The 12292-nt window shown below is 40.0% G+C and overlaps 1 protein-coding gene across 1 annotated transcript in view; it reads left to right on the forward strand.

The window, feature by feature from the left end:
- Positions 1 to 857: 857 nt before the first annotated feature.
- Positions 858 to 12292, forward strand: part of DYNC2LI1 (dynein cytoplasmic 2 light intermediate chain 1) — a 42601-nt gene continuing 31166 nt past the window's right edge. The window contains exons 1-2 of the mRNA XM_024753435.1: positions 858 to 955; positions 2832 to 2949. Of these exons, the coding sequence (XP_024609203.1) occupies positions 948 to 955; positions 2832 to 2949 (126 nt within the window). The 5' untranslated portion in view covers positions 858 to 947. The remainder of the gene's footprint in view (positions 956 to 2831; positions 2950 to 12292) is intronic.

Below are 12292 nucleotides of genomic sequence, written 5' to 3' on the forward strand. Positions count from 1 at the left end.
TTCCCCTGCTTTACAGGATCGGACACTAAGGCTCAGAGAAATTGACTTAGTTTCCATCGTGGCAATGTGGCAACTTAGCTAGTTTGACTGAGTCCCGACTTCGATCTAAGTTTGTCTTATTCCAAAGCCCACATTCTTGAACATTACAACGTAGAGACTAAGCCAAATGGCAGAACAGTAGAGGAACAGTTTCTCCTTCAGTCAATCAAAACAGATCTAATACTGTCACTGCCATGAATGTTTCACCAACTCCTTGAGGCATAATTAGTCACTTGTTCTAATATAAGTTGTTTGTACCTCTCTGCAATAGCTTATATCTCTGGCTTCCTTTGGGTTATCATAATTAGTTGTGTATGTCATATAGTAATAATGTTTTTTATTGATTTGGAGATAAAGTAAATGAAGTATTAAGGAGATGCATTTGCTTTATTAACTTATTAATAAATGATGTGCTATTGAATAAAACCTGAAACAACCAAACAAGCAGAAAGTTGGAAAATACTAAAATCGTAAATATTCTTTGCCTCTAGTAAATCACTAGAAAACAGCTCAGGAGATTGTTTCGTTCTCCATTCTCAATTCACTGCTATTGGGGAGAGAAAAGTAATTGAAGAGAGAGAGACCCCTGGCATATAAATAGTCGGTACTCAGTAGAATACTTTTAAAATAAAAGAACACTTCCAGCCCAGAGTTTTTAGGTCCCAGATTTATTACCACTTGTCGCCTCTCTCTCGCACCCTAACAGATGAAGCTGAGAGGCTCGAAAAGAACGCCGAAAACTACATTTCCCATGATGCCCCTCTTCTATACGCAACCTTTACTGGTGACGTCGCTACCATAGCAACCCACGAGCCAGCACTAAGCCGGCCTCGCGCAGAGCTCCCGGTTCCGCTGATTCTAGGCTGGACCCTACGCGGAGACCACGACAGTGGGGCGGCCGAGCCACGATGCCCAGGTATCTCTGTAACCCTGCTTGCGCCTGGCTTATGCTCCCCTCGAGAGCCTCCCTTCTTTCCCAGCCCAGCCAGGAAGGGGTGGAGATGGGGGGGGGTGGTGCAGGGAGAGGCCGCTGCGGGTGTATTTGGGGAGAGGAGATCCTCGCGGGACCCGTTGGTGGAAGAAAATTGAGTTCGTTCTCTTTGCAATTCCTGTCTTGTTGGTCAAGGATCCGTAGGCACTATCCTTGAGAGTGTGGATTCTGCCGAAAGCAAGTAGAAAAGTTCCCCAGGTGGAAAAGTTAAGAGATTTTGAAAGATCATTCAACTCCAATTATTCACTTTTTCAATAAGAGTTTCTCGAGGGTTAGGGAATGTTCTAGGAACAGTTTCAGGCGGTGAACCAGACCACAAGCCACTTCCTCAGGGACCTCGGCTCCGGGTGCAGGAGTTCACGACAATAAATGAGCCTAACTTGTGAAGGCACTGTGAAGAATGTAAGGTCATATATAAACGGGCAGCAGGGGTGGGGGTGGGATTTTAATCACCTATCAAATACATTTTAGCTCTTCAGTTCTATGATGTCTGTTTTAGTTGCTTGTTCTCAAGGTCATACCTAAACCTTCTCTAAACGACTTATAAGGTACATCGGGAGAGATGAGTCCTGGAGTCCATCACAGAGCAGGAAAGTCTGTTTTTCTCACATGGTGGGTGGGCGGTGTGACCTCTGTTGAGTTTATGAACCTTAAGCTTCCCATCACGGTTTAATTGGTTACAACACCTCCTCTCTTTTCTGCTGGGAACTTGGAAAGAAGATAATTACAATAATGAAGAAATAGTGTGTAATTGAAGAGCAAACAGGCCCGGACTGAGTTCTTAGGGGCTCACCTGTGAAATAAATGTGTGAATTTTAGGCAGACATTTAGGGACACCTGTTTTGATCTTTTCTAACCCCTTTTTTTCATTCCTGGTTCTTGAATAATAATGATTATAAACACTCACTGATTTTAGGTGATTATGTATAGGCCAGGCCCTAACCTAAATGAATTATCACATTTGAACAGTCATGGCAATCCTATGATGTTGGTATTCTTTTTTATCAGCATTTTAGAGGTGAAGAAACAGATAAGCCTGGGGACTAGCACAGCAGCTTTCATATATTAGGCGCTCAAGAAATACTTGTTGACTTAATAAAGCAATGAAGGATCCAGAGAGATTAGGTAATTTGCTCAAGTTGGCATACTCTATGTAGAAAGTAGTAGATTCGAGCTTGTAACACATCAAATCTTTCTCATGTATTTTTAGTTCAATACTCCATAGTTCATTTAGGCTTTACTTTAAAAAAAACGATATAATCTTATTTGTATAAAATTATATGAGTGTGTAGAGAGGTAAATGAAAAGATGATTTTCAAAAGTGATTTTAGGTGATTTTCCCCTTTTTATATTTTAAAAAAGGAATCTTGAGCCAAAAAATATATAATTTAAAAAACAAAGCCAAAAACTTTCAGGGGACAAAGATTATGTGGTACACTGGCTTTACACATTCCCCCTTTTCCTAGATGTTGGTGGTTTTCAAGTTGTGCGTTTCCAAAAGTCATTGTACATTCATGTGTGTCTGAGACGTTAACACACACAGCTTTCAGCCTTGCCCAGAAGCCCCCAAATCAGACAACCTCAAATCCTGGCAATAAAGACTCCGCTTATCATTTTCTGCTTCAATCTAGTACAAAGAGAATGACTAATCCTCCGAAGTTTTACCAGTAAATTGTCCCCCCCCAAATGATGTTGATTTGTTTTATAAATCTGACTGAAATAAATTTTCTTTGGGCTGGAAAGAAATTTTTGAAAGGATTCTTTTTTGTTTCTCTGAATTTTGGTTTTCTGCCTCATATAGTGAAACTCTCTGGGAAATCGCAACAGCTGAAGTGGAAAAACGGGGAAGTAATGGAAGTGAAGGCAATGGAGTTGAAACTGGAGAAAAGTCTGTTTTCTTCATTGGCAGTAAAAACGGGGTAATGCATTTTTTCCTACTTTTTTTTTTTCCAAGTATTGTAATGATTTAACAACCAGTGGTAAAATTTATTGTAATACTTTGATAAAAATTTAGGTACTTCAACCCTTTAACCAGATGACCAATCTCCGGCCTGCTGGTTACATTGGATCTGGTTGGGCCCTGCTCACAGGTGGGTAGGGACTAACAGCCAGCCTTTCTCTTCTTGTCAAGCGGTGTGTCCTGACCTGGGCCACAGCAGCCCAGAGGAAGGGGCATGTGTTTCTGACTAGACAGCCCAGGGGAGTTATCTTTTCCCAGTTTGCACAAAGTTACCATAAATATTGATACTATTCTGATGGTCATATTTATAGGTAACTTGTACAGCTGAAACAAGCATATAGATAATAAAAACATGAACCATATAGAGTATAATACATTTAACTTTCACTGTCTTAAACTAGTGTCACAGAAATAGAAGGAACCTTGAAAATATCTACTCTTCTTCTTTTTTTTTTTTTTGGTGGTACGCGGGCCTCTTACTGTTGTGGCCTCTCCCGTTGCGGAGCACAGGCTCCGGATGCGCAGGCTCAGTGGCCATGGCTCACAGGCCCAGCCGCTCCACAGCATGTGGGATCTCCCCGGTCTGGGGCATGAACCCGTGTCCCCTGCATCGACAGGCGGACTCTCAACCACTGCGCCACCAGGGAAGTGCTACTCTTCTTTTTTTTTTTTAAGGCGATATACTGTTTTTTTTAAAATAAATTTATTTATTTTACTTTTGGCTGCGTTGTGTCTTTGTTGCTGTGTGCAAGCTTTCTTTAGTTGCGGTGAGTGGGGACTACTCTTCGTTGTGGTGCACGGGCTTCTCGTTGTAGTGCATGGGCTTCCCACTGCAGTGGCTTCTCTTTTTGTGGATCATGGGGCTATAGAGCACAGGCTCAGTGGTTGTGGCGCAAGGCTCAGTAGTTGTGGCGCATGGGCTTAACTGTTCCGCGGCATGTGGGATCTTCCCGGACCAGGGCTCAAACCCATGTCCCCTGCATTGGCAGGCGGATTCTTAACCACTGTGCCACCAGGGAAGCCCTAGTCTACTCTTCTGCAATAGGGATTCTTACTCTGGGATCCATGGAGGTACTTCTTGGGGTCTGTGAACTCCCTAGAAATGTATGCAGAACTGTGTGTGATTGCGCACTGGTGCTTTTTTTTTAATGAGAAAGTAGATTCCCCCAGGGTTCTAGTCACTGTAAACAGTGGTTCTATGGTCTAGGTTTGAATATTTCCAACAATGGGGATGTTCTCTTTTACAAGGCAGGCTGTTTCCGTTTTTGTTTCTAGAAAATCCTAGTTACAAAGCCTAGTTGCTGGAAAATTGCAGTCTGTTTCATTGTAACATCCACCCCTTGGTTTGAATTCTGACCTGTAAAAGTATGAGGGTAAGTCTAATTTTACTCTTCTACTTGTTAAACCTTCAGATATTTAAAAATTGCCCTTCTAATAGTTCTGGCAACCACCTTGTCTCCCTGAGTCTTTCTGTTTTGGCTTTAACGTTTCTTTCAGCCATGCTCTGTGTCAGGGACTCCATATCAGTCAGTCATGGATTGTCTTATCTGCGGTGATTCTAATGTGTATTTCTCAGGATGGAACAGAATTTTTGAGGTTTTCCATAACAACTGTAGAAGGTTTAGACACTGTCCGTGTCAGGGACTCTACACGTCATGGATTATCTCTCTGTCATAATCCTAGTAACTCAACTGGAATTATTCTAATGTGAAATTCTCAGGATAAAACAGAATTTTTCAGGTTTTGCTTACCTACTGTCAACTAGAGCAGGTCTGCCAGCTTCTCTGTTGCCAGATGCCGTGTTCCTGTTACTGAACAGAAAAATATTAGTAATCACATAACCCTGCTCACTAAGTTTGAGCTTGGGGTCTGCAAGCCTTTTTCATTTATGATGTTGTTTTGTCCTTAATTTTATTAGATTGGATCTTTTGTTACAGTCTGTTTTTATTGTTATCTTAAATTACTTTTATTAAAGTAATTCATGTATGTGGTTTAAGAACTTAAAGACTATCAAAAGATAAACGAACTTATTTACAAAACAGAAATAGACTCACAGACATAGAAAACAAACTTGTGCAGACTTCCCTGGCTGTCCAGTGTTTAAGACTTATCCTTCCAGGGCAGGGGGTGCCGGTTCGATCCCTAATCCGGAGCTAAGATCCCACATGCTTCGCGGCCAAAAAACCAAAACATAAAACAGAAGCAATATTGTAAAAAATTCAATAAAGACTTTAAAAATGGTCCACATCAAAAAAATCTTTAAAGAAAAACGAAAACAGGGCTTCCCTGGTGGCGCAGTGGTTGAGAGTCCGCTTGCCGATGCAGGGGACATGGGTTCGTGCCCCGGTCCGGGAAGATCCCACATGCCGCGGAGTGGCTGGGCCCGTGAGCCATGGCTGCTGAGCCTGTGCGTCAGGAGCCCGTGCTCCGCAACGGGAGAGGCCACAATGGTGAGAGGCCCGCGTACCGCAAAAAAAATAAAAAAGAAAAAGAAAAGAAAAAAACTTATGGTTACTAAAGTGGATACCAGAAGGAGGGGGGATAAATTAGGAGTTTAGGATTAACATACACATGCTACTATATATAAAATAGATAACCAAGGACCTATTGTATAGCACAGGGAACTATACTCAATATCTTATAATAACCTATAATGGAAAAGAATCTGGAAAAACGACATGATTTTCTTCTTTCCTTGATATTTTAATACTGCATTAATATGTCATAATCAAAAAAATCATTTGGTCATCTCAGTAGATTAGAAAAGCATTCAATAAAATTCAACACCTGGGGCAACTAACTTACTTTTAGCAAACTAGGAATAGAAAAGAAACTTCTTAATCTGATATAGACTATTATTAAAATACCTCCATCAAATGATGTACCATAATTGATTTAACACAGTTTGCCTACTTTTGGATATTTGGACTCCCTCCTCTGTGTTTTATTCAACAATTATAATTTATGCTATGATGAACATCTTTGTGTATGTTGATCAAGTTGCTTAATCTCTCTGTGTCTGTTTCCTCATGTATAAGATGAAAATAAAATACACCTACCTTAAAAAAAAAAAGATTACCAAAGGTACATAAAGTAAAATAACAAATCTCTCCACATCATTCAGAATCTCTCCCCAAAGCCACCATTTTCATATCTTTTACGTTTCTTCTGTAATTTACTTCTGTATTTCTGAATAATGTGCTTATGGGCTGTTTCCAGACTTTCAATATTATACACTATCTGTTGAATTTCTGATAATAGTAGAAAAGTGTTTACTTCCCCATCTCTCTCAAACTCCCACTTCTAGTAATATCATTGCTATTATCATGGTGGGCTGAATCAATATTCAGTGTTAGTTTATTTTATTATAAGTGTCTAAATCATTTTTGCTGGTGTGCCAAGTGCAGAACTGTGATTATATTTCCCTTCTCAAGTAACTTTTTCCTGAAGTTTAAAACTTCTTTGTTTTTTATTTGCCTAGTTTTTATATGTACCTTAGTTTTTATATGCATTAGTTATCTATTGCTACATAATAAATTACCTCAAAACTTATCAGCTTTTAAAACGACAGTCATTATCTCACCCAGTTTCTGAGGGTCTGGACTCTGAGAGCACCTTAGTTGGGTGGTTCTGCTTAAGAATTTTCATAAAGTTGTAGTCAAGATGTCATCTGGGACTAAAGTTATTTCTCGCCTCGACTGAACTGGAGAATCAGTTTCCAGGCTCCTCAACATGTTTGCTGACAAGAGGCATCAGTTTCTTGCTGGCTCTTGGCCAGAGGCTTTAGTTCTTTGCCATGTGGACCTCCCAACAAGGCTGCATACAGCATGGCAGCTTGCTTCCTCCAGAGTGAGAGATCGAAAGTGAGAGGTTACCTGAGACAGAGGCTACAGTCTTTTATAACCTAATTTTGGAAGCGACATGCCATCACTTCTGCCATATGCTGTTGGTCAAAAAGAGCAGTGCAGTGTGTGAGGGACTACAGATGGGTGTGAATACCAGGAGGTGGGGCTCATTTGGGACCATCCCTTTTTAAAATTTTTTATTTTATATTGGAGTATAGTTGATTTACAATGTTGTGTCAGTTTCAGGTGTACAGCGAAGTGATTCAGTTGTACATATACATACATCCATTCTTTTTCAGATTCTTTTCCCACATAGGTTATTACAGAATATTGAGTAGAGGTACCTGTGCTATACAGTAGGTCCTTGTTGATTATCTATTTTAAATATAGTAGTGTGTTTATGTTAATCCCAAACTCCTAATTTATCCCTCCTGTCACCTTTCCCCTTTGGTAACAATAAGTTTGTTTTTGAAAACTGTGAATCTGTTTCTGTTTTGTAAATAAGTTCATTTGTATTGTTTTTTTAGATTCCACATATAAATGATAGCATATGATTTTTGTCTTTGTCTGACTTCACTTAGTTGAATAATCTCCAGGTCCATCCATGTTGCTGCAAATGGCATTATTTCATTCTTTTTTTATGGCTGAGTAATAGTCCATTGTGTGTGTGTGTGTAAACATCATAAATAGTGCTGCATGAACAACAGGTTGCATGTATCTTTCCAAATTATGGTTTTCTTCAGATATATGCCCAGGAGTGGGATTGCTAGACTGTATGGTAGCTCTATTTTAGTTTGTTAAGGAACCTCCATACTGTTCTCCATAGTGGTTGTACCAATTTATATTCCCACCAAGGTGTAGGACGGTTCCCTTTTCTCCACACCCTCTCCAGCACTTATTGTTTGTAGACTTTTTGATGATGGCCATTCTGACCAGAGTGAGGTGATACCTCATTGTAGTTTTGGTTTGCATTTCTCTAATAATTACTGATGTTGAGCATCTTTTTATGTGCTTTTGGCCATCTGTATGTCTCCTTTGGTGAAATATCTGTTTAGGTCTTCTGCCCATTTTTTGATTGGGTTTGTTTGGGTTTTTTTGATATTGAGCTATTTGTATATTTTGGAGATTCATTCCTTGTCAGTCACATCATTTGCAAATATTTTCTCCCATTCTGAGAGTTGCCTTTGTATTTTCTTTAAAGTTTACTTTGCTGTGCAAAAGCTTTTAAGTTTATTTAGTTCCCATTTGTTATTTTCATTACTCTAGGAGGTGGATCTAGAAGTGTTTTGCCTATGTTTCCCTCTAAGAGTTTTATAGTATCTGGCCTTACATTTAGGTCTTTAATCCATTTTTAGTTTATTTTTGGTGTGTTAGAGAATGTTCTAATTTCCTTCTTTTATGTATAGCTGTCCGGTTTTCCCAGCACCACTTACTGAAGAGACTGTCTTTTTTTCATTGTATGTTCTTGCCTCCTTCGTTGTAGATTAATTGACCATAGGTGCGTGGGTTTGTTTCTGGACTTTCTATCCTGTTCTATTGATCTATATTTCTATAGGAGCCTTATTCCTCCAGCTCTTTTTTTCTTTCTCAGGATTGCTTTGGCTATTCGGGTCTTTTTTGTTTCCATACAAATTTTAATTTTTTTTGTTCTAGTTCTGTGAAAAATGCCATTGGTAATTTGATAGGGCTTATATTGAGTCTGTAGATTGCCCTGGGTAGTAAAGTCATTTTGACAGTATTGATTCTTCTAGTCCAAGAACATGGTATCATCTCTCCATCTGTTTGTGTCATCTTCAGTTTCTTTCATCAGCATCTTACACTTTTCAGAGTACAGGTCTTTTAGGTAGGTTTATTCCTAAGTATTTTATTCTTCTTGATGTGATGGTAAATGGGATTGTTTCTTTAATTTCTCTTTCTGATATTTCATTGTTAGTGTATAGAAATGCAACAGATTTCTGTGTATTAATTTTGTATTCTGCAACTTCACTGAATTCATTGATGAGCTCTAGTAGTTTTCTGGTAGCATCTTTAGGATTTTCTACGTGTAGTATCATGTCATCTGCAAACAGTGACAGTTTTACTTCTTCTTTTCCAGTTTGGATTCCTTTTATTTCTTTTTCTTCTCTGATTGTCATGGCTAGGACTTCCAGAACTATGTTGAATAAAAGTGGTGAGAGTGGACATCCTTGTCTAGTTCCTGATCTTAGAGGAAATGCTTTCAGCTTTTCACAGTTGAGTACGATGTTAGCTATGGGTTTGTCATGTATGACCTTTATTATGTTGAGGTAGGTTCCCTCTATGCCCACTCTCTGGAGAGTTTTTATCATAAATCGGTGATGATTTTTATCAAAAGCTTTTTCTGCATCTATTAAGATGATCATATGGTTTTTATTCTTCAATTTGTTAATTTGGTGTATCACACTGACCAATTTGTGGGTGTTGAAAAATCATTGCATCCCTGGGTTAAATCCTACTTTCATGATCATGGTGTATGATTCTTTTAATGTATTGTTGGATTTGGTTTGCAAGTATTTTGTTGCAGATTTTTGCATCTATGTTCATCAGTGATATTGGCCTGTAATTTTCTTTTTTGTGTGGTCTGGTTTTGGTATCAGGGTGATGGTGGGCTTGTAGAATGAGTTTAGGAGTTTTCCTTCCTCTGCAATTTTTGGAAGAGTTTCAGAAGGATAGTTGTTAACTCTCCTGTAAATGTTTGTTAGAATTTGCCTGTGAAGCCATCTGGTCCTGGACTTCTGTTTGTTGGTAGTTTTTTAAATCACAGTTTCAATTTCAGTACTTGTGATTGGTCTGTTCCTATTTTCTATTTCTTCCTGGTTCAGTCTTGGAAGATTGTACGTTTCTAAGAATTTGTCCATTTCTTCTAGGTTGTCCATTTTATTGGCATATAGTTGCTTGTGGTAGTCTCTTATGATCCTTTGTGGTGTCCGTTGTAACTTCTCCTTTTTCATTTCTTGTTTTCTTGATTTGAGCCCTCTCCCTCTTTTTCTTGATAAGTCTGGCTAAAGGTTTATCAATTTGTTTATCTTTTCAAAGAACCAGCTTTTAGTTTTATTGATCTTTTTTATTGTTTTCATCTCTATTTCATTTATTTCTGCTCTGACCTTTATGATTTCTTTCCTTCTACTGACTTTGGGTTTTGTTTGTTCTTCTTTCTTTAGTTGCTTTAGGTATAAGGTTAGGTTGTTTGAGAGTTTTCTTGTTCCTGAGGTAAGATTGTATCGCTATAAACTTCCCTCTTAGAACTGCTTTTGCTGTGTCCCATAGATTTTGGGTTTTGTTTGTTTCTTTGTTTTAATTTTATTAATTTTTTACACAGCAGGTCGTTATTAGTCATCAGTTTTATACACAACAGTGTATACATGTCAAGGACGGGTGTTAGCTCTTCTCTAAATGTTTGATAGAATTCACCTGTGAAGCCATCTGGTCCTGCACTTTTGTTGGAAGATTTTTTTTTCCATAGCTTTTTAATATGCTTTTTTTAATTAATTAATTTAATTTATTTATTTTTGGCTGCGTTGGGTCTTCCTTGCTGTGTGCGTGCTTCCTCTAGTTGCGGCGAGTGGGGGCTACTCTTCATTGCCATGCGCGGGCTTCTCATTGCGGTGGATTCTCTTGTTACAGAGCACGGGCTCTAGTCACACGAGCTTCAGTAGTTGTGGCTCGCGGGCTCTAGAGCGCAGGCTCAGTAGTTGTGGCGCCTGGGCTTCGTTGCTCCGTGGCATGTGGGAACTTCCCAGACCAGGGCTTGAACCTGGTCCCCTGCATTGGCAGGTGGATTCTTAACCACTGCACCACCAGGGAAGCCCTTGTTGGAAGCATTTTAATCACAGTTTCAATTTCATTACTTGTGATTGGTCTGTTCATATTTTCTATTTCTTCCTCGTTCAGTCTTTGAAGGTTATACCTTTCTAAGAATTTGTCATAGCTTTTGCTTGTCTGTAAAGCTTCTGATTTCTCCATTGAATGAATGAGATGCTTGCTGGGTAGAGTAATCTTGGGTGTATGTTCTTCCCTTTCATCACTTTAAGTATATCGCGCCACTCCCTTCTGGCTTGTAGAGTGTCTGCTGAGAAATAAGCTGTTAATCTTATGGGAGTTGCCTTGTATGTTATTTGTCGTTTTCCCCTTGCTGCTTTCAATAATTTTTCTTTGTCTTTAATTTTTGTCAGTTTGATTAATATGTGTCTTGGCATGTTCCTCCTTGGGTTTATCCTGTATGGGACTCTCTGTGCTTCCTGGACTTGGGTGGCTATTTCCTTTCCCATGTTAGGGAAGTTTTCTGCTATTATCTCTTCAAATATCTTTTCAGGCCCTTTCTCTCTTCTCTTTCTAGGACCCCTATAATGTGAATGTTGGTGCATTTAATGTTGTCCCAGAGGTCTCTTAGACTGTCCTCTTTTCTTTTCATACTTTTTTTCTTTTTTCTGTTCTGCAGCAGTGATTTCCACCCATCTGACTTCCAGCTCACTTATTCATTCTTCTGCCTCATTTATTCTGCTATTGATTCCTTATAGTGTATTTTTCATTCCAGTTATTGTATTGTTCATCTCTGTTCTTTAAATCTTCTAGCTCTTTGTTAAACATTTCATGTATCTTCTTGGTCTGTGCCTCCATTCTTTTTCCAAGATCTCGGATCATCTTTACTCTGGTTACTCTGAATTCTTTTTCGGAAGATTGCCTATCTCCAATTCACTTGTTGTTCTTCTGGAGTTTTATCTTGTTCATTCATCTGGAACATATTTCTCTACTGTCTCATTTTGTCTAACTTTCTGTGTTTATGGCCTCTGTTCCTCAGGCTGCAGGATTGTAGCTCCTCTCACTTCTGGTGTCTGCCCCCAAGTGGGTGATGTTGGTGCAGGGGCTTATGCAGGCTTCCTGGTGGGAAGGACTGGTACCTGCCCACTGGTGGATGGAGCTGGGTCTTGTCCCTCTGGTGGGTAGGGCCATGTTAAAGGGTGTGTTTAGAGATGGCTGTGAGATCAGGATGACTTTAGGTAGCCTGTCTGCTGATGGGTGGTGCTGGGTTCCCCCCCTGTTGGTTGTTTGGCCTAAGGTGTCCCAGCACTGGAGCCTGCAGGCTGTTGGGTGGGGCCAGGTCTCAGTGCCAAAGTGGTGACCTCCAGGAGAGCTCACGCCAATGAATATTCTCTGGGGCCTCTGCCACCAGTGTTGTTGCCCCCACAGTGAGCCACAGCTGACCTCTGCCTCCCCAGGAAATCCTCCAGGACATTCCAGTAGGTCTGGCCCAGGCTCCTATGGAGTCACTGCTTTGCCCTGGATCCCAGTGTACATGAAACCTTGTGTGCGCCCTCCAAGAGTGGAGCCTCTGTTTCCCCCAGTCCTGTGGAGCTCCTGCACTCAAGCCCCACTGGCCTTCAAAGCCAAATGCGCTTGGGGCTCCTCCTCCTGAACCTCCTGAAGCCAGACACCCCCAGG

This window comes from Neophocaena asiaeorientalis, unplaced genomic scaffold (genome assembly GCF_003031525.2).
Source record: "Neophocaena asiaeorientalis asiaeorientalis breed wild unplaced genomic scaffold, Neophocaena_asiaeorientalis_V1.1 scaffold171, whole genome shotgun sequence".
NCBI lineage: Eukaryota > Metazoa > Chordata > Mammalia > Artiodactyla > Phocoenidae > Neophocaena > Neophocaena asiaeorientalis.